This window comes from Lycium ferocissimum, unplaced genomic scaffold (genome assembly GCF_029784015.1).
Source record: "Lycium ferocissimum isolate CSIRO_LF1 unplaced genomic scaffold, AGI_CSIRO_Lferr_CH_V1 ctg3470, whole genome shotgun sequence".
NCBI lineage: Eukaryota > Viridiplantae > Streptophyta > Magnoliopsida > Solanales > Solanaceae > Lycium > Lycium ferocissimum.
The window spans coordinates 88,004-110,896 of record NW_026725411.1 but is presented as its reverse complement, the minus strand read 5'-3'; the positions used below and the strand labels follow the sequence as shown (position 1 = coordinate 110,896).

Below are 22,893 nucleotides of genomic sequence, written 5' to 3'. Positions count from 1 at the left end.
TAGCAAAAGATCATTTATATTTAGCTACGAATTCTTTTCGTCGTCAATAGTTAAATCATTCAACTACAAATTTAAAATCGTCATTATTTAAAACATTGCATATTTTGTGACAAAAAATTGTTGTCACTAAGTCACATGCTGATTAAAGACGATAAATTGTTCGTCACTAATTGTTTATATTATTAGTGACAAAAACTAATGTCACAATCAAACATAAAACTTTGTAGCTATATCTTACAACATTTAACTACAAACTCTAATTTGTCGCTATTATAAGAACATACTTTTTGTGACGAAATTTTTTTCGTGTTCAAAATTTAACTAATTTTAAGACAAATAATGATTTGTCACAAATTGGGTACATTGTTAGTGACCAAATAATGTGTCACTAAAAACACAAAATTCGTGGCTAATTTAACTCAATAAATGGCCCAACTCATTTTTTGGTGGGAAACTTTTTAGTGAATAAACTTTCTACGAAATTCGGTGTTTCGTCACTAAAAGTATGTGGCTGATATATTTAATCACGAAATGTATTTTTTGTCACAAAAAGTGAACAGTTAGTGACGAATTTTGTGTTGTGGCTAATAATTTCGTAGCTAAATATCACACTGGAGCATTAGTTACTGGAGGGGATCCAATCCCAGTTCCAGTTTCATGTTATAGTCTTCCTATGGTTTTGAAGGTAACTTAATAAATTCTCAACATAATTATCTTGTCTTCCATTGTCACAAAAAAGATATTTCACCTCTTTAACCTTCTCCCTGTATATCTCACCCTCTTCTTCAGTGAGTACCAAGCTCAGTGACTCAGCCACCGAGTCACGAGTGAATGACCCGTCTCGATCATCTCTCGATATCGAATATGCCATCTTCTTCTCCTCCAACAACCTAGCATTTATCCCTTGATCAGCCAAAAATGTTAACAGAACCAATGGCTTCTCAAATTGTATTGCTTCAACTACTGAACTCCAACCCGAATGAGTCAAAAATCCACCCACTGAGTCATGACTTAGTATCTTGAGTTGTGGTGCCCAACTCGTGCACACAATTCCCCTTCCCTTTGTTCGATCTTCGAACCCTTCTGGTAATTGAATCAATTCATCATCAGATTCCCCTCGTTTTGTTCTTAAAATCCAAAAAAATGGTAACCCAGAAAGCTCTAATCCGAGTGAAATTTCAGTGAGTTCGTTTTGACTCGGTTTTACTTCACTACCAAATGCTACGTAAATCACTTTTCCTTTTTCTTGCTTGTCAAGCCACGATTTTATCTCTCTCCATGTGTCGGTCTGCGTGGTGTCATCTTCATACGTTGTTGTCGGTAGCTGCCCCACCGGTAAAACTGGTTTTCGGTGAATATCCACTAAAACTTTCAGCCATTGTGGTTCAAATTCTGAACAACTCCTTACAAGCAAAATATCACAGTTTTCAAGAGTTTTATGCAAACGAAAAATATCAGAAACGTTCTCTTCATCTCCGTTCATGGAAGCTTCGAAGATTCGCAAAACTTCAAACAGCTTGAAAGCAACTGCGGTTTCAAATGGCACCCATTTTGGGGAAACGGTGTACTCTTCAGGTGTCTTCCGAATTTCATAGTCATTGTTTAGTCCTGGTACAGGTCCCGTGAAACCTAGCACCGCGGCGATGAAAATGCTGAAATAAGCCGTTGGAATGTTGAATACTAAAATCGATGAGTATAAAATCAGGAGCTGAGTCTTCAAGAAACTTAGCCATGGGTTCTTCAAGTCCATCTTGTGCAATTTTAAGGTACTTGACTTTTTCATAAGGGACATCAATAGTGGCTTCTGCATTTCTCGGTAGCTTTTCGATGTGTGGCATAGGAAGTTTGACGAAATTTAAGAAGGCATCAAGATTTGGTGGAAGTTTTGGGAGACGATCGATGTTTCTAGGAGTAGAAATGAAGGAAACTTTATGACCCTTTTGAGCTATAAGCTTTGATAGCTCTAAGTATGGAATCATATGGCCAAAAGCTAGCCATGGGAATACTGCAATATGCAGCTTTTTATTGTTTCCCTCCATTTTTATGCTATGTAAATCTCTGGTTTTTCAGTTTCTTGCAACAATTAGCAACTAATGGACTTTATAAATTCATGAATCTCAAGAATAGTTCAACTAAGATAAGATTTAAACAACTAAGATAAGATTTAACACGGTTTTAATTATTTTTCAAAAGCCAATTGGATTTCTATATTTTTATATTTGTTCCTTCTCTAATCATTCAAGTGTATATGCTTTTATATTGATCGTTGATTGTTTTTTCCACCCAGAAAATGATTTAAAAATGTTATGAAACCACTTGTATTGTATTTATATAAAAATTTGGAAGATCTCGTGATCATAACAAGATTTTGGGGGTCACCCAACGAGAAAAAATAATATTTCTATCCAAAAAAAAATTCATTATTAATTGATAATATTATTTTAGAGTAATACGTTATCAACACGATTTAATTATCATCTAGGTTCAGCTCACACTACCTATCACTGCTCTGCTTCATTTTATTTTAAGTTATCTTGACATGTTTTTCTCTAGAAGGTATGGCTGCCTTTCATTGTTGATGACTACTAATTTCGAGATATACCGTCAAACCTCTCTCTATAATTGTCATTCGTTATAACAAGATTTCACCATGACGGCCTGATCTTATCCAGAATCGATTTTTTATGTTATATTTTACTTCTATATAAAAGCATTTTACCTATAGCAGCAGTGACATTCATTATAGCGGTAGACTTTTTGTAAAATCACATCTCTATAATAGCCATACTCATATATTGTGTAATAATATTTTGTAAGAAATATATTATGCATAAGAAATAAAATATTAAAATATTCAGGGTGATCATCATTAATGTCATGTACACAGTAAATTTCAAGTACGAATATCTAAAAGGAAAAAATAATATTTCTCATAGTAATCTGATTTAGTCTTGCAAATCACCTATTTCGTATCTACCGATTTTGTATAAATTTGATACTTCCCTGATTTTGGTAGTTGTAAAATTAGTCCATTTTAAGTTTAAAATGTTGTGCTCTCTTTCCTTTATTAGTCTTAATTTAGTTAACCAATTAATATGATAATATCTCTGATTTTTTTGGTTGTGCTAGAATTTTAGTCTTTTCAATTTTTAATTAATGAAGTATGAAATTCAATTGAGATTTTAAAATTAACAAGTATTTTGTTTTCGTTTAATACATAAAAGGTAGAGAAAAATAATTTTGTGTACTTTTGTTTATAACAATTAAATGAGATCTAAACATCAAAAATGTCAGTATACATATATAACAACACCTCATTATAGCAGTCATGAAATTTTCAGACAAACACTACCATTATAAAGGTTTGACTGTACCAGTTATTCTAGATGCTATCGAACTTTATTGTTTGGTTGGTGGAAAAGGAATAAAGGATTATAATTACGGGATAAATTGTGACATTATTTTATCTTATTTGGTATAAATTTTTTATTTCTGAATTAGCAAATTCCAAATTATTTTTATCGCAATCGTGTTAATATTTTGCAGCACACTCTATGTGAAATAACAATTTATGAAATTACTAATTCCTAAATAACAATAAAAGATATATTTGCCCTCTCCTTCAAAGCTGAGCTCCCAACATTTTTAAGATAGACATTGTTAAAATTGAATATGAAGGTCTATTTCAATTAATTCAATGTAAACCAAACCCATTTTTTATGTTATATACCCTATATCTTTTTCGTCTAATGAACCAAATATCTATTAATAAAAATAAATTTACTAAATACTTTTATTATTATTTAATCTCCATGTTATAACCTCGAATAGCTTGATTCCCAACCAAACGGCCGCTAAATGTTGTTATCTAATCAACTCTACTTGTCCTTATATTTTTAGGGTCCATTACATGGACTTGTTCAACCATTTCATTTCTCAAGGAAAAAAAATATGGATAAGGCATAAAAACACATTTAAATTAGAGTAAATTAAAAATTACATATCTAAATTACGCGAGCGTCCTGTAACCTCCCTGAACTTTTTTGTTTTTGTTTTTTTTACTCTTTTAATAATGACCTGATAAAGAAAGCAAGTTAAAACTTGGTCGATGCATATACTAGTGTTTTAAAAGGCGGGGGCGTAACACGGGGCATTTTACACATGCCTCGGCGAGGCGTAAGCCCCGAGGCTCGGGGCGTAAGCCCCATGGGTATTTAATTTTTAGTATCTCATAAAATAATATACTAACAATAAATATTTTTTAATAGGTAAAATTACATAAAAAAAAATTAAAGAAACCTGTAAATAAATGAAATATATATATATAGTGTGTGTGTGTGTGTGCGCGCACACGGGCGCGCGCTTGATCCTCACAAATAACTAATCAAAGCAATCCATTATTGTATTATACGCAACTTACAACTTGTAATTATATATAAAATAATTTTACAAGTATAACTAATACAATGAAATAAAAGGTATTATGAAATGCAAATCAACTTTAACATCTTAACTTTCAACAATGAAAAAATCACAATTTTTTAAAACAATATTACTATCATACTATTCATTTTATCTTCATATAAGCAAATAATCAATAAACTTTATCTGTATTATAATTAAAACGTAACTCCTTCGTGAATAAAAATAAAATTACTTTCAAATATCGAAATAATAAAATATGACAATTTTGATACATAAGACAAAAGACCAATGACAAGTGAAAATGTACAATTCGGCCATATATTTTTTAAAAATATATTAAGTGATATTCACCCTCACGATATTCTCAAATAGTAAATATGCAATACTACGACTCGTTATTTGAGTTATACCCAATCTTCTTATTTCTATAGATGAAAGACTATTAAGTATCATTCGTTTGTTAAAGAATTATGAGGGTCAACGATTTTAATTAAGGAATTTAACATATAATTTGTGTAAGAACTGTTAGGCGAGCCCCTAGCATTGGGCGTTAGGTGTGTTTAGGGCGTAAGCCTCATAAGAACTAAGCCTCGCACGTGAGCCCCGGGGTGTTTTGCCAGTGCCTCGCCCCAGGGCAAGTCCTGAAACTGCCTTTTAAAACACTGGCATATACACGCTTATACAAGACCAAAAAAGAGGGGTTTTATGTCCATTATTTCATTTTCTACCTCTTGTCACCCACAAATTGATGGGCAAATTGAGGTGGTGAATTGAACTTTAGGTAACATGCGGAGGATTGTTTTAAAAGGTAAATTAACTTCTTGGGATGATCATTTGCCTTTGGTTAAATTTGCTTGTAATAGAAATATTCATTCTTCTACTGAATTTTCTCCTTTCGAAGTTGTTTATGATTTTAATCCCCTTACTCCCCTTGATTTAGTGTCATTGCCTACTAATGGTGTTGATAGTCTTGATGAAAAAAAATAAAGGTAAAATGACAAGGAAGATACATGAGCGAACTACACTGGCCAATGGAAGGAGGAATGAGCAAGTAGCTTTGAGAAGAAACAAAGAGCGAAAATAAATCATCTCTAAGCTTGGGGATTTAATTTGGACTCACATAAAGAAAGAAAGGTTTGCTTCTAAAAGGAAGTCAAAATTGCATCCTAGAGGCGATGGACCCTTCAAAGTTCTCGAGTGAATTGGAGACAATGCTTACAAGTTGGATCTACCTAGTGAGTATTAAGTAAGTGCGACTTTTAGTGTTGCTGACTTGTCCTTGTTTGATGTAGGGTTAAATTCGAAGACTAATTCTTTTCAAGAAGAAGGGGATGAGAGCTTCATAGGCAAGGATGAAGCTATAGAAGCCCTAAGAAGCCTGTCGTCAAGGTCACAAGCTAAGGAGTTGCAAGCCAACGTTGTTGGGCTTCAATTGGAGATCAATGAATTGCTTATCATGGAAGAAGAGCTCAAGAACGAGTCCGTAAAATTATGAAAAAAAATGGGCTAAATGCTACACATATTTTATATTTTATGGTCCAAGAACAAAAGAAGGAAAATTGGGCCCATATGGAGCCCCAAAGAGCTGAAAATGCCCAAGGGCGGGCTAATTCATGCCCAAATTGGATGAAGTTAGGCGTGTGTTTTGATGCCTATTTGGTCAACTTTTCCTTATTTTATTAGGGAATAAGTATGGCTATATTTTACATGCTTTCCTAGTTTAAAAGTTTTTAGTTTAAGGTTTCATAGTTAGGTTTTACTATGTATTATATCCATAAAGTAGGATTCAAATCTATGCTATTTGTGATAAGTTTTCCCGATATATAGGAATGGATTTTGTTATTTTTCATAACACAACATTATTATTACTTGAGAGTTTCTCCCCTTTATATTTTCGCGTGTGGCTACTAGAAATTTATCTTACACCTTTATAAAAATGATTTTATTTTAAGAGGTAAGATTAATTATTTACTTGATATCTTTAGTTCTTATTCGTAAAGTAAGGTAATTAATCTTATACTAATTGTTGTCTCTAATTTCTTCAAAATACGGCTCTAGATCGCCTTTTAGTCTAAGTTTTTGAATTTACTCTATTAGTACCATAATTAGTTTTAATCCGCTAATTTTTTAATACTAAGATTAATTAGGGTTCTTAGCACTTACTTTTGAAATTTGGAGATTTATTCTCGAATTTTGCATATCTTTACCTTCTCGTATTTAATCTTTATATCTTCGCTTCTGCATTATTTTCTTATTTTTATGAGGTAATGGTTAAAAACACACCTCAAGTATCACTTTTTTTTTTTAGTTTCCTATCTGAATTATCAGGTGTTAGAGTTTCCTATCTAAACTATCACCAACTAGTTTGCAAAACACACCTCAACTATCAGTTTTTCACTTTTCCTACCTAAAGTATTATTTTATGAGATAACGGTCAAAAACACACCTCAAGTATCTCAATTTTTTTTTTTTTTTTTTTTTAAGTTTCCTATCTGAACTATCAGGTGTTAGAGTTTCCTACCTAAGCTATCACCAACTAGTTTGCAAAACACACCTCAACTATCAGTTGTTCACTTTTTCTACCTAAAATATCACTAACTAGTTTGCAAAACACACCTCAACTATCAGTTGTTCACTTTTTCTACCTAAAATATCACTAACTAGTTTGCAAAACACACCTCAACTATCAGTTGTTTACTTTTAATGAGGTTTGTAGGCTTGTTTTGCAAATAACGAAGATAGTCATGTAAGAAAAGGAAACAACCGATAGAAGAAGGCTGTTTTAAAACTAATGATATGTTCACGAGGAACTAAAAAAAAAAGTGATACTTAAAGTGTATTTTTGACCCTTAATAAAGTAATAACCCGATTCTTATCACAATGTCATTAAAATACAAAAACTTCTAACCGTCCAAAAATTAACTCATCAAGAAAACCAAAGTAGAAGAATTATTCAAATAGCTTATGAATTGCCAACAATATTTCTAGAAAGTCCAATCAAATCAGGAAAACTACTGGGAAGCTTCTCAAGTTTATGCAAAGGATCAGAAAGGGAGTAGAGAAGACATATCTCGATAGCCAATAGCTCGATTAGCAAATATACTTGTTGATAGCCAATAGCTCGATTAGCAAAATTTGAGTTTGGCAAAAGAACCAAATAAAAAAGTCACCTTGCTTCAGATAGAATTCCATCTATTCCTGTGGCATGAAACCGTCATAAAAAATTAAAAAAATAAAAAGGAACCAAAGTACTGAACCGGAGTCCTTTAGGAAACTAAAAGGAAAGAGTTTCTTTGAAGCAAAGATTGATATATAAAGAAACTGAAGAAAAGGCCTAAGAACATCCCAACAGAGACAAAACACAAGGTGATTTCTTCCATCTATTCAAGCATTGGTGGACAGAGTTACTTGGTACCTATTGCTAGTGGGAGGTGACAGGTATCTCGTGAAATTAATCGAGGTGCGCACAAACTGGCCAGGACACCACGATTACAAAAAAAAAAAAAAAAAAAAAAATATATATATATATATATATATATATATATATATATATATAAAGAAGCTGAAGAAAGGGCATAAGAATTCTTATAAGATGACTTAAGCTCTATTGACAGCTCAACTTCAGAATGTCACTGATACTGAATTTAACAACTTGGATTTCTTCAGATAAAAAAAAACTCGTAGTTCATTATAAAAGTGGAAAATGTTTATCCAGGCTTTGCAGAAATTAGCAGTGAAGATTATCTGATAGAGCTACATCATAAGATGATATCACGACTATGAAGAACTAAAACAAAGAAAAGAGCAAACGATTTCACCCAATTCTACCAAATGTGTCAATACAATGTAAGGAGCAGAAGTATAGCCAGATAGAGCATTCAGTATTTGCTTAACTATTTTTTTGGTAAATAATTAATTTTCATTACCAAAATCGGATAGGCAATACAAATCATGATGACTGAGTAATGGACAATAGCTCATCCACATTAACTTATTCATGCTCTCTCTCAACAATAAAACAGAATTAGTATTCTAGTTAAACACATCACTACCATAGTTTTTAACCTTAAGCTTGATTGTATCTCAATTTAACCTAAAGCTTTCAAGTGTGAGCATGTCATCATTCTAAACATACCGCTGTAAACACAATCCGGTACCACCCGCCACTTTTGGAACACGGCTAAAATGAAAAACTATATACCAGGGTCAGAGGTACTCAACAACAACAACAACAAGAAGCCCAGTATAATCCCACCATGTGGGATCTGGGGAGAGTAGACAGTACGCGATACCTAACCCCCACCTCAAAGGTAAAGGCGGTTGCTTTCCGAAAGACTCTCCTCAAGAGAGGAAAACAGACAAAAGGTCGATAGGACCAAGCATATCAAAAACAATATGAAAACAAGGAATAACAAAAGCGAGAAAGTCATGGTAGAACAGAAGAAAGAAAGGAGCATTAACTACTATAGATAAATAAGATAATCAAAGTACAACGGCCCAACAAATATAAGCAAGAATAAATGCAAAATCAAATGGCAATAAACAAATGAGCAAAACTACAACTACTATGGTGAAAGGATAAGCCACCTAGCCTTCTATCCTAATCTAAGTCCTCCACAACCTCCTATCTAAGGTCATGTCCTCGGTGAGCTGAAACTGTGTCATATCCTGTCTAATCACCTCTCCCCAATACTTCTTCGGCCTCCCTTTACCTCTCCTGAAACCGTCCATAGCCACCCTCTCACATCTCCGCACTGGAGCATCTGTGTCTCTCCTCTTCACATGTCCAAACCATCTCAGCCTCGCTTTCCGCATCTTGTCCTCCACCGATGCCACTCCCACCTTGTCTCGGATATCTTCATTCCTAATTCTATCCCTCCTAGTGTGCCCACACATCCACCGCAACATTCGCATTTCCGCGACTTTCATCTTCTGAACGTGAAATTTCTTGACTGGCCAACACTCCGCCCCGTACAATAAAGTCGATCTAACCACCACTTTGTAGAACTTGCCTTTAAGTTTTGGTCCAGAGGTACTCACACACATGGAAATATGATAGACTTTCCTTGTTCAGTCAACGTGATTGCCTAGGCAGTATGAAACAGGATCTGCAGTGTTCTTGCCAAGCTAATAAAAAAGATTAGAACTAGAAAAGATCATTACAAACAGTTGATTAGTCAGTCAGCCAACCAACGAATGACTTAAAATGAAAAAAAAAAAAAAAAAAGTACTTACTGAATTCCAAAAAAAATAAGAACTTATATAAGCGGGATTTCTTCCTTACAGGAAGACAAAATTACCTCCCAATTTGATCGGACAAGTCTGTCCTGCTTCTTTTCTAAGCTAAAACTTGTTGATGCTTTTAATCTGAAGTACAACATGGTAGAAACATGCCAGAAGGAATAACCTCTCATGAAGAGAATCTTTCATAAGTAAGGTGATGTTTTATTGAGTAAAGTCCGCAACAAACGTGTGCTGGTAATTACAAGTGGAGAGAATGCGTTAAACTTAGACAAGGAAAAGGATCAGAATCAAATAACTATTAGTAGTGAACTATTTAATTAAGAGTAATTTAGCGAAAATACCTCTTACATTCTAGGGGCGAGTGGATTTCGAGGGAGTAACTTAGGAGAATAGAACAGAGGACGAAGTTATGAAAGACAACAATCTATCCATTGACAGTAACTCAGCGAGAAACACAAAGACGAGAGATGGAAGGGGGAGCGCACAAAGACGGGAGATGTGAAAACCATGTTCAGATCTGATCATAGGTAAACAATGTCTGGGGTTAGTGGAAAACTGAAATTGCAAAAGCATCGATCTTACACAATATTTTCATGAAGATCTTTTACGGAGAACAGAGGAGGTACTAATATAATCAAATCCCGGAATCAACATCCATAAAACCTTCCTTTCTCTACAAGCATTAAACTCAAGAAATTAGGACATGCTGATATTATATCATTCCTTTGGAAGTAGCAATTACTGTGCATTCAAAAGGAAAAAGTGGGGAAAGAGAAAATATAAAGGTAACATGTGCTCAAAAGATAGGAGACAGACAAACTGGGGAGCCTGAAGTAGACAAACATAAAAAAAAGGATTAGTTTGTTCTCACCATTAAAAAGATAAGCTTCAGCAACACAAAAAACGTTATCAGCCAAGAGCTATTCCTGCAATTTAGTACTAGCAGTCTACACTTCAAGTTTTGACAAGAAAAGTAGTTAGGAATTTAATATCTTTAGTAGGCTGATTTATCTTCTTGCAGCTACTGAATGTTCAGCATAAGATCTATTTCGTGATATGCCAAATAGTTGTCATACATCTTCAAAGCAGTTAAACAAGATTTTCTTGAATGTTATGCAAAGGTTCGATGATGTCTACTAATTTGCAGTAAACATACCACTTTCAGATATAACACAGTACCACCCGCAACTTTTGGAATGCAGTTCCCACCAAAGATACCTCCGGTACTTTGCCTTGCATCTTCAAAAAATTGTCCAACAGAATATTCAAATGACGCATACACAAAGGAAATAAAAAAAATGCTCAGCATCAGAAGACTGAAAACTTTAAGGACACAGTTATAGCATATACAATAATTCACTAAATATGAACACCACAACAGAATTAGCAAGAGAAGCAATCAAATCGAGACCTATTTAGAAGATGCAAGGCCAATTCCACGAGGCATTTTCTTTGAGCTAGAGTCTTCAACGTCTTTCAACTGATAATAGTGGGGAGCTACTTCTACAAGCCATTCTGGTTTCAATTCAGTAACCTGCCGCATGTATTCCTTAGTTGTCAGGACCAGGCCATGATCGACAACCCATCTAGGAAGCACATGTGATAAACCTGAGCTGGGGTGAACATGACATGTCTGGGTATGTTTAACAGTTCGATAACATCCATTCTTCTCTAGTCTTGCTAAGTGGGGAAAAAATCCTGATATTATAGACTTCTTAATAGCTTCCAAGTCATTAACATTTGATGTCAAATCAATTCCAACCCTTTCCAGCAGACCTTCTAACTGATCTCGGATATCTCTAGCTTTTTTCATGCTTCTGACCTGGATGTAATTCTCATAGCACCACTGGGTTGAAAAGTTTGTTTCCTTCCAGGAATTGTAAACCTTAAGCAAAGCAATATGATCACCCCAATTGCCAATGTGAAAGCTCATCCAAGCATTGTCAGCTTGGACTTGTCTGTCCTTTGGACGACAGAAGATTGAATTCCCCACGGAAAGCATTGCAGCAATACTTATTATATCAGCTGAGCACTTGTACTTGTCAGCGGCAACTATCATCTTGGACAGCATTGGATCCAGAGGAAATTCGGCCATTTTTTCACCCACTTTGGTTAACTTACCATCTTTATCAAGGGCACCAAGTGCAAATAACAGTTCCAGGGCTTTACGTAGAGCTTCAGCTGGTGGAGGATCCATGAAGTCAAAGTTCAGCAAGTCAATAATCCCAAGGCTCCTGAGTAAGAGCACCACATTGGCAAGGTTGGTCCTTTGTATTTCTGGAATTGTGTTATCTTCCAAATCATTCCTATAGCTATGTTCAGTGTATAACCTGAAGCACTTTCCAGGACCTGTTCGTCCAGATCGACCAGCTCGTTGGTTGGCAGACGCCTTCGAGATAGGAGCGACCAACAATGACTCCGTTCCTGTTCGAGGGTTGTAACAGTGGATCTTACAAAACCCTGTATCAATAACATACTTTATCCCATCAATTGTCAACGATGTCTCGGCTATATTTGTAGCCAGAACAACCTTACGAGCCCCTTCAGGAGTGGGCTCAAATATCATGGCTTGTAGTTCAGTTGGTAAGTTTGCATATATTGGGCAAGTTATCAGCTCAGCTAGTTTCGTCCCCAGTACCCTTATTCGCTGCTTAATAATATCCTCAGCTGTTTCAATCTCCTCCTGCCCTGTCAAGAAAATTAATATATCCCCATCACCCTGTGGTTGAGTTGCATGGATTTGAAGGGCAGTGATTACTGCTCCATCCAAGTAATCTGAGATTGGTTCTTTTATATGGTTTATCTCAACTGGAAACTGCCTTCCAGGTATTCTAAAAATCGGAGCACAGTCAAAATAATCACTAAACTTCTCTGCATCGAGGGTGGCACTAGATATAAGCAACTTGAGATGGGGTCGAGCACGAGCAACATCTTTAATCAAGCCAAACAGGACATCCGTTGACAACGTTCTTTCGTGAGCCTCATCAACCATGATGACACTATAGCTTGCTAAATCAGGCTCTCTAAGGAACTCTCTTAGCAACATTCCGTCCGTCATATACTTAAGAACAGTTTTCTCAGAAGTGCAATCCTCGAAACGAACAGAGTAACCGACTTCATGTCCAAGTTTAACTCCCATCTCATGGCAAACACGCGCAGCAACCCTCATTGCAGCAACTCTACGAGGTTGAGTACAACCAATCTTCCCATAACCCGCCTCATGCAAATATTGAGGTATTTGTGTTGTCTTTCCGGAACCCGTTTCTCCAACTATAATAAGAACCTGATGATCATGAACAGCTTGGACCAACACATCTTTATAGGGATAAATTGGTAACGCCTTCCTATCCTCTTTAAGTTTTGATTTTCTTATAAACGATTCACCGTTACGTTGCTGCTTCTCAACATTAACATTATCTCCATCCGAATCCATTATACTTGCCTTTATGAATTCAATTTGGTCTTCAAACACAAATTGATAGACCGTTTGCTTTCTATCTTATGACCCATAATTAAGTTTTGCTTTGTTCATTTGATTTTCTTCCCATGCTTGTTGTGGATGAATGTCATGTTCCTCCCTGCAACGATGCGAAGCTACAGAGAATCTCTTTTTCTGATTAACACGACCACGTTCAAGACTATCATAGTCGTCAGGAATCTTATACTCATCAGCATCTTCTTCTGACTTACTAACTAGTTCAACAATCTTTTGCTTGTATAAATGTTCACGTTTCTCTGCTTCGGTTAATTTGTCGATTCCCTCAAATAAAAATTCCTCATCTTCTATATCATGTCTGAGTTCGTCTAGTTTCTTCTTCTCCCTTTTTTCCAAATACTCTTGCCTTGAAACTTTACGTAAATTTTCAATCATACAGTTTTCTTCTTCTGTATGTCTTCTAACCGCCCGTTTTTTAACATCGTCTTCGTCTTCAATGCTCGTCCTTTTCGACTTCTTGGTATCCTTTTTCTTCAGAGAATTAACATTGTTGTCCAAAAGCGTGTAGTTCTTCTGCTTCCTCACCAACACTGTGGCCTCCATTTTAATTTTGTCTGCAACTTTCTTTGTGATCAGAAACGGTAAAACCAAACTTTATTTTACTTGGATGTAATAAAGAGACAATAGGCAATTCTGAGGATTGAGAACGAGATGGCAAGACTTAGATAATCATCTGATATATGTGAGTTACTCTCTTTTCCTAGTTATAATGTGAGTGAGAATGAGAAAAATTCTCTAAAATAGTAGCACCCTCTTTCATAATTTATACTACACTTTCTTTTTTAGGCTTGTCTAAAAACAAATGTCCCAAAAGTTCTTGTGGAGCAAGACAAATATATGCGGTGGACAAATTTTTCTTTAATTGTTTTCTTTTTCTTGTCAAACTTGGTGGCCAAGCTGGTATTTGGGGATCACTTTCCACTTCGAGCATTTTCTCTTATTCTATAACAGGGAGTTAGCAGGCAGCACTCCGTCAACGTGCCTGCTTGCTCCCGAGGTCATTTCCGGTATTTCAATGCTCTTGTGCTTTAATTATATTGTATTTTCTCCGTTTTAATTTATGTCAATCTATTTAACTGGGCACGATATTTAAGAAAGAGTGAAAACTTTTGAAACTTATGGTTCAAAATAAGTCTTGAATATTTATGTGATTATAAATCATTTCATAAAGTAAATTTATTTCTAAATTAGAAAAGAAATTATTCATTTTAACATAAATTAAAAAAAAAATAGTTTCACATAAATAAAACAGAAGAATACTAAATGGTGTAGCTAGGGCTGTTCACAGTTTTGGTTAAAACCAAAACCAAACCGAAAATTTAACCAAACCGAATAAAAAAACCGACATTTGGTTTGGTTTGGTTTGGTTTGGTTTTAAATTTGAAAACCGATAATATTTGGTTTGGTTATGGTTATAGTAAAAAATAACCGAATAAATAACCGAACCAAACCGATAATTATATACATAAAATTTATAATTATTTATATGTATAATATTAACTTTTCATAAATAATTAAAGATATTTTATACCTTTTAATTATTAATTTAATTTTGATCTACGTATTTTTAAGGCCCATGTCTTAAAAGAATATGTCCAAGTCCAAAGAATCTAAGCCCAACTCTAATAAGTCGTAAGCATAAGGGTAAAAAGTAAAAACCCTACTATCTCTTTTCATTTTACATTGCTATCAAAGACGTCTTTCCCTCAATATGCAAAGAAAGTTCACCCTTGTGGGCCGTGAGGAAAAAAGAGCTTCATAAGAAAATTGAAGAATGTAGAGAAAGAATATTTGAATTGTCACGGCTAGTCATAAATTGAAAACCCGAACCAAACCGAACCAAACCGACAATAACCAAACCGGTGGTTATTATTTTACTTGGTTTGGTTATGATTTTAGATATTTAAAAATCGACTAAATTGATTTGGTTATGATTTTAACCAATAACCGACCCAAACCGAACCATGAACACCCCTAGGTGTAGCGTGTGTACCTTTTATCTTTATGGACAAAAAAGTTGGCTGCTTTTATTGAATTGCTTACCGTAGTTTATACTTTGGGGCTTAGTGGCCCCACCTGAGCTTTAACTCCACGCATAATGGTCAACAGATGTAGCAGCCTTTTGATGCTACTCTGAGCATGTGTGGGCTCCATATAAATGAACCATTTCATACTCACTTCTGTATTTAATGTATGTAATTAAAGAACTAATACTTCTGTCTAGAACTCTGATGAAAAGGAGCAAAATATCCAAGAATTAGAAATGCTAAAAAAAAATTACCAGTTCAAATCCAATTATTTCAAAAAACAAATTGACAGCAAACGAGGACTTGGACTCAATCCAAAATCTACTTCTGTTCTACACGCAGGTATCATAAAATTCTTATTTTTTGATTTTGAGTACTATCTTCAAAATATTAATACAGGATACCCTATCACCCTTAGTTAAAAGATTTAATAATCACATACTCGAGATTTATACTCATATGATACTCCCTCCGAATAAAAAATAGTATTTACTAAGTCATTCGCACACTCCTTAAGAAAATGCTTACTTCTACATAAAAATAGATAATTTGACTAAATTATCCCTAATTAAATAGGTATTGAAATTTGATCACATAAAGCTTAATAGGGATAAATATGAAAAAATAAGGTTAATTCTTTCTTTATTTGATAAGTGAACATTTTTTTGAATTTTAAAAAAAAAAAAAGCTAAGTGGACATTTTTTTTTATCCAGAGGGAGTACTAAAATAAAGCTTATTTTACATTACCAATCCAAATTCATAAATAAAAAATATTCACCAATTTCATTATTTTCACCTACTCTTGGGCCCGGGATTTTAAAACTAGCCAGAGAAAAAGTGGGAGAAATTGGCATGACCATTTTTTGGACTGCTTCAAGTTTTACCTATTGTCTGAAAATTATTTAACGTTTAAACGTTTAGTCACTTTTTAATATGAAAATTCTTCATAAAAATATTCTTGCTTGAAACACGGTAAAACTCCAGCATAAAATATTAGAGTTTAAAAATTTTATAAGTGAAACTTCATTACATTTTACTAGAGTTCAGAATTTCCTCACCGGTGAAACCCTAACACAATGTGTTGGAGTTTGGAACTTTTAAAACTGAAACTCCAGTATATTATGCTAGAGTTTCAACCCTAATTTAAAAGAGATAATACATCCTAGAGTTCATAGTACATGAGTTTAAGGGTTTGATTTTAAGGGTTTGATTTTAAAATACAAAAGATCTTTCCGTCACTAAGTCATAATACATGAGTATTTAGTGTAGTTAACCCTTATTATTATTAATGTTAGAATCCTTGAGTTATTGTTTTATTTCAATTTTGTCTTAGTGTTATTTGATCAACCATATGCGTATGTTGATCGTATTTGAACAAGAGTGGGCTAAGAGCCCATTTGGATGAGCCTATTTTAAGTGGCCTTTAAGCATAAGCCATAAGCTAGGAATTGTAGCTTTTAATTTTTGATTTATTTTAACTTAAAAATAAATGTTTAAAAATACTTTTTCACTTTATTCAAACACTACAAAATGACTTAAAAACTGATTTGGCTTAAAAACACTTAAAATAAGCCAATCCGGGCTCTAAATCCCCATTTGGTGTCAATTACTTGGCAAACAAAGGTTCTTGCGGAGCAAGACAAAAATGTGGCGGCCAAGTTTTCCTTAATTGTTTTCTTTTTTCTTTTTTCTTTTTTCTTTTTAAACTTGGAGGCCAAGCTCTTATGTGGCGATCACTTTCCACTTCAAGCATCAGGAGGAAGAGATTGGCAAATGACCATTTTTTGGACTGATAATCAAGTTTATTTAACGTCTCAATATTATTATGGGAAAATGACGTAAATGGTCGTCCGGCCCAAACTATTGACAACTGGATGGCACAGGAAGCTTAAAAGATATTTTTTAGCCTTTTTAAAGTAATTTCATTTTTAGCCTTTCTTTCAACTAATTTCACAGATATAGAAATTGTTTCATTGTTATATAGAGAAATCTATCATATGTATAGAAATTGTATCATTGTTGTATATCATATGTATCCCTACAGTATGTGTTTAGAAAATGTATCATTGTTGTATAATTTCTGGTTAACAAATGTATAATCAACGTATACTTACTAATTATACACATATTCTACTTGTTTTAGGATATTTTTTTAAGGCTTTTTTTTTTCATCACCTTAAAGTCACCACAGAAAAGTCTCGATTTTTTTGTAATGAACCTTTAGTGGCGACTTTTGATTTAAAGTCGCCACAAAAAAGTCTGATCTTTTTGTAATGAACCTCTAGTGGCGACTTTTTAATCTTTTGTGGTGACAAGTCTAATTTTTTTTTTTTTTTTTTTGTAGTAAATGGGTTCTTTGAAATTTTGCGTGCGGGAATAGTTTGAAATGAAAGGCAACATCGCAATATTAAGCCCAAACATGGCCCAAACAAATTCCTAATGGCTAGTTAGTGTCATTTTCCCCATTATTTAACGTTTAGTCACTTTTTAATATGAAAAAAAATATTTTGATAAAAATATTCTTATTTGAAATAAGGGAAAACTTCAGCATAGAATATTGGAGTTCAAAAAAATGAGATAAAATAAAAAAACACACATGAAGTATCATTTTTTTTTTTTGTGAGCTGCCTACCTGAACTATTAAGTGTTTGCATTTTCTACCTGACCTATCATCAACTATTCCGTCCGTCCCAAAATAATGTCACCTTAGCGAAAATCACGCCTATTAAGAAATCAATAAATACAATGTGGAGTTTACTAAACTACTCCATTTATTAGATGCTTTTTGAGAATTGAGCAATTTTTAAAAAAGATTACTTCTTTAATGCTAAGGAGATAGTTGGAAACATTTGCCAATGTTTATCTTGAATTCCTACGATGACATTATTTTGGGACATACTTTTTTTCGCTAAAGTGACACTTATTTTGGGACGGATGGAGTATTTATTAAAACACACCTAGAATCTGACAGAGCAAGTGGTTGAATACAATGCATGACAACTTTAGTTGTCCATAAAATTTCGTCCACATGACAGCTATTCATTAATTTCGAGGTGTCTTTTGATAAATAGTTGGTGATAGTTAGGTAGAAAATGCTGGTGATAGTTAGGTAGAAAATGCAAACACCTGATAGTTCAGGTAGGAAACTCTAAAAAAAAGTGATACTCCAGGTGTGTTTTTTTAATCATTATCTCTTAATTTTTATTTTTTTTAAATTTCAATTAATGCCTTTAATTATCTGCGTGGAGTGTCAGTTGGCACCATTTTTAAACAAAAAAAAGTGGAAAAAATTTCATAAATATACGATTGGGTCACTTACATTATAAAAAAATAGCCCAAAACTTACATTGCAAAGCTCTAACCCAAAACTCCCCTCTTCTCCCCTCTCTCTCCACTGCCTCCTTCTTTTTCGCTTTTTTTTTTTTATTATTTTTTTTATTTATTTTTTTATTTTTCTTTTGTTGGAGTTCGCCACTGCCTCCTTTTTAATTTTTTTTTAAAATGTTTTATTTTTTTTAATTTTTTTAATAGAGTATTATAATTCATATACCCATATACACCCATACACTCATATACAATATCATACAACATTATAATCCATATATTCATATACAATATTATGCACTCATATACAATATTATACAAAAATTATAATCCATATACCCATATACATTCATATTGTTACACCTCGAAAAATTTTCCGTTGATGCACAGTGAATAGATTAACGAAGAGCACGAAGTGTACGGTATTTCAATAAGTAAGGAATGACATTTGATGACCCTAATTAAGATTTCAAAGACATTCGAGGTAAGAGAAGAAAGTTTGCCAAGAGAAGGCAAGGCATACGATATGTATCGAAAAGGATTTACGAGTAACAAGTCAATGATGATACAATGATGCTTTGGAGAAGAGTTATAACGTCCCTTGGATTGTTAATGAGGTGATAAACTAGTGTCAAGAAGGTTCCATAAGGATTGGAGATCAAACGAGTCGACGAGAATGAGTTCGGAAGAACTGGGCATTATACGGTCCAAAATACTGGCCGTATAAATTATACTGGCCGTATGTTTGGCCGTATAATCAGCCCAGATGGCCAGCATCACTGGACCAAATCTACGGCCAGACATACGGTCAGTATAATTTATACGGACCGTATGTTGGTCCGTAGATTTAGCGGGGAACAATTTGAGCATTATTAATAAAGCTATCAAGTTCATTTCATTTCATTTCCCTTTCACACCCCTTCTCTCTAAAATATTACTCCACACTTCTCCCACAAGAATTCAAGAGATATTAGTGATCAACTTCACCAAACCAAGTGAATCAAGTGTAAGAAACTCATTAAAGTTCATCCAAAACAAGGAATCCAAGTGAAGGTGAAACTAGGGTTTTGCTCAAGTGAAGTGTTTCCACCCAAGGGTAATTCCTACACCATCTAAGGTAAGTTTTATGGTATTTCCATGTTGTTTAAGGTATTGAGAAGTTGAAACACTTGGATTGTAGAAGAATATAGAAAATGGGCCATGAATGTGGGAATAGTGTCATTTTTTAGTAAAAGCTTGGATTGAGTCATGATTCTTGATGTGTTGTGATTATGATTATGTTATAAATGATGTTAAGAACATGGGATAGACATTGTATATGAGTGAATGAAATAGTGTGCTATGACTATGGATATGGATGACTTGAAGTGAATTGAGGAATATGGATAATGTAGGAGAATGAAGACTATTGTTATGATGTTGTGAACGTTATTATTGATGTTTGGGAGTTGATATATGTTATGGAGGAAGTCGTATAAATAAAGGAGATGCTGTCCAATTTTCTCTAGCTTTAGTCATGTATGCCAGCTATCGATTTTCTAATGTTAGTATAACTCTAATGAAGGTAGAAACGTGAGCATTGAAGGAGAACGTGCAAGTGTTAGTTGAACGAAAAGGTATGTAAGGCTAACCCTTCTTTCATAAGGCATGGTTCCTTGGCCAAATATCTATTCTTCTATGAGCCTATGATGTCCTCCAAATGATTCTATCTTTAAAAGCTACTAAGCTCATGATTCTCGATATGTTACGATTGTACTAAATTTCTCCTATGATGAGTAATCCCCTAGGGATAGATGTAATGAACGACGATAGTAATGATGCTAAAGGTGCTTATGAGCTTTTATGTATATGTGCCTATGTATGGCTATTATGAAACCCCGAGCTTATATGGCCGGGTAGAATAAATATATATATATATATTGCGCGCGCACCACTGCAGTTGGGTACGGATAACCTTGAGCCTTGGTAGGGCCATCTATGTATGACCCTGACCCTTGGTAGGGCTAGGTATGTGAAACACCGAACCTTCATGGTCGAGTATGCTATGTATATGATATGAATATGAATATGTAAATGAATACGAGTATGAATGGAAATATGACTACGAATACGAATATGGATATGGAATGTAAATGAGTTCGGATACGGATATGGATGTATGTACACAATCACGCATTAGAAATGGAAGTCCCTATGAAAAGCAAGTAAGTGTTATGACGATGATACTATTATCTCCCCTCCTATGCTCTTTCTTATGTTGTCTATTATGCTTTCATAATGATGTTGATCATGCTTTACATACTCAGTACATTTTTCGTACTGACGTTCTTTTGTTTGTGGACGCTGCGTCATGCCTGCAGGTGGCCAGGGAGATAGGCTTGATCCATAGCTTTATTACTCAGGGATTGTATAGCGGAGCTCTATTTCATTCGGAGCTACAGCTTTTGGTACTTATCTTTTTGTGTACATATTTATGGGCATGGCGGGGTCCTGTCCCGCCTATATGATATGACATACTGTCCTTAGAGGCTCGTAGACATGTGTATATGGTTAGATGTGTTTGGCCTTGTCGGCCTATATTTGGATATCATTTTGTTAGCCTCGTCGGCTTATGTATATCTATATGGGCATTGTTATTGATGATGAGATATATGTGTTGTTGCCCAATGGAATTAGTATGAGTAATGGATGTAAAGTATGATTTAGTTATGTGGCTCACCTAGATGTAAATGAGAAAGTATGATAAGAGGTGCCCGGGTGGGTTAGCACCGGGTGCCCGTTGCGGCCCTCCGGTTGGGTCGTGACAAAAGTGGTATCGAAGCGATTCCGCCCCTAGGCGTGTGTCTACGAGCTGTGTCCAGTAGAGTCTTGGTTATGGGTGTGTTGCGCGCCACACTTAAAAACAAGAGGCTGCGGGCATTTTAGGAATGAATGACCTTCTTTCTTCATAAAATCGTGCGATAGAGCTATGGTATAAGAACTTCCTTCTCCTTAACTGTGTGTTATGTATTTCAGAGATGCCTATAAAGAGAAAGGCTACGGCAGCACAAAAGGGCAAGACAATGGCAGAAAAGCGGGCTGAAAGAGTACCGCCAACGGTTGTAGAGGAGGGCGAGTCCCAGAATGCGGCTCAATCTCAATCCTCTCATTCAATGCCTAATTTCTGAGGAGCGTGAGGGAGCCTCAGCCCCAGCTCCAGCACCTCTAGTTCCTCCACCGGATGCTTCAGGCTAAGATGTAAAAGAGGCCATTCATTTGCTTACTCAATTGGTTACTGCCCAGACTTAGCGGCAAAGTACAGGGCAAGGTGATAGGGCTGTTAGTGCAAGGGCCCGTGATTTTATTAGCTTGAACCCTCCGGAATTCTTTGGATCAAAGCCGGATGAGGACCCTCAGAATTTTATTGATGGTATGTTGAGGACACTTCGGTTGATACATGCTTCGGACACCGAATCGGTAGAGCTAGCATCCTACATATTGAGGGATATTGCGGTTCATTGGTACACGGTTTGGATGGCTTCACGGGGAGCCAATGCGCCTCCCCCGGTATGGCAAGAATTTGTGGATGCCTTCCTCTGACATTATTTGCCTCTAAAGATTCGGCGAGCTAGAGCCGATAAGTTCTTGAATTTGAGGCAAGGAAGCATGAGTGCTTTAGAGTATAGTCTCCGCTTCAATTCTTTGGCTAGGTATGCTTTGGCCATGGTAGCGGATATGGGTGACCGAGTGCACCGATTTGTGAAGGGCCTAGGGCCACATTTGATGGATAGGTGCTTGACTGCGTCCCTTCAGGACAACATGGATATTTTACGCATTCAGGCCCATGCTCAGAATTTAGAAGAAAGCCTACAACAACAAAGGAGTGAGCGCGAGCATGATAGAGGGCATAACAAGCGGGCTAGATCTTCGGGTCCGATGAGTGAGTTTAGAGGCGGGCACAGGCAGCAGTTTTCTAGGCATTCAGGCCATTCTATGACTAGTGCGCCTCCACGATTTTCGGGCCAGAGATTTGATAGATCTACTCATTCCGGGCCGAATCAGAGCTTTTCGGGATCTTAGTTCAGGGGTGATTCGGGTCAGGCGAGGCCACCCGTGCCACGATGTTCCCAGTGTGAGAAATTACATTGGGGTCAGTGCCGATTGGGTTCAGAGGTTTGCTATTCATGTGATCGACCAAGCCATATTATGCGTGATTGCCCCTTAGTTGGTGGTAGAGGTAGGACCCAGCCTTCAGGGTCGATAGCCGGATCTTCATCATCCATATGCCCTATGGGGCCAGGTTCACATGCGCCAGTCGGCCATGGTAGAGGCATAGGGAGAGTCCCCAGTTCTAACGGTCCCCAGCACCGTATTTATGCTTTGGCTGAACGCCAAGA

At 35.5% G+C, this 22,893-nt stretch overlaps 1 protein-coding gene and 1 pseudogene across 1 annotated transcript; both read right to left on the bottom strand.

Moving 5' to 3' along the window:
* Nucleotides 1-613: 613 nt before the first annotated feature.
* LOC132044076 (UDP-glycosyltransferase 91A1-like) lies at nt 614-2,375 on the bottom strand. Its single transcript, XM_059434566.1, is given in 2 exon segments — nt 614-1,682; nt 1,684-2,375. Coding segments are annotated over 2 exon segments (1,383 nt in total). The 5' UTR covers nt 2,040-2,375; the 3' UTR covers nt 614-655.
* A 4,864-nt stretch (nt 2,376-7,239) lies between these two features.
* LOC132044077 (pre-mRNA-splicing factor ATP-dependent RNA helicase DEAH1-like) lies at nt 7,240-13,940 on the bottom strand (annotated as a pseudogene).
* Nucleotides 13,941-22,893: the final 8,953 nt, after the last annotated feature.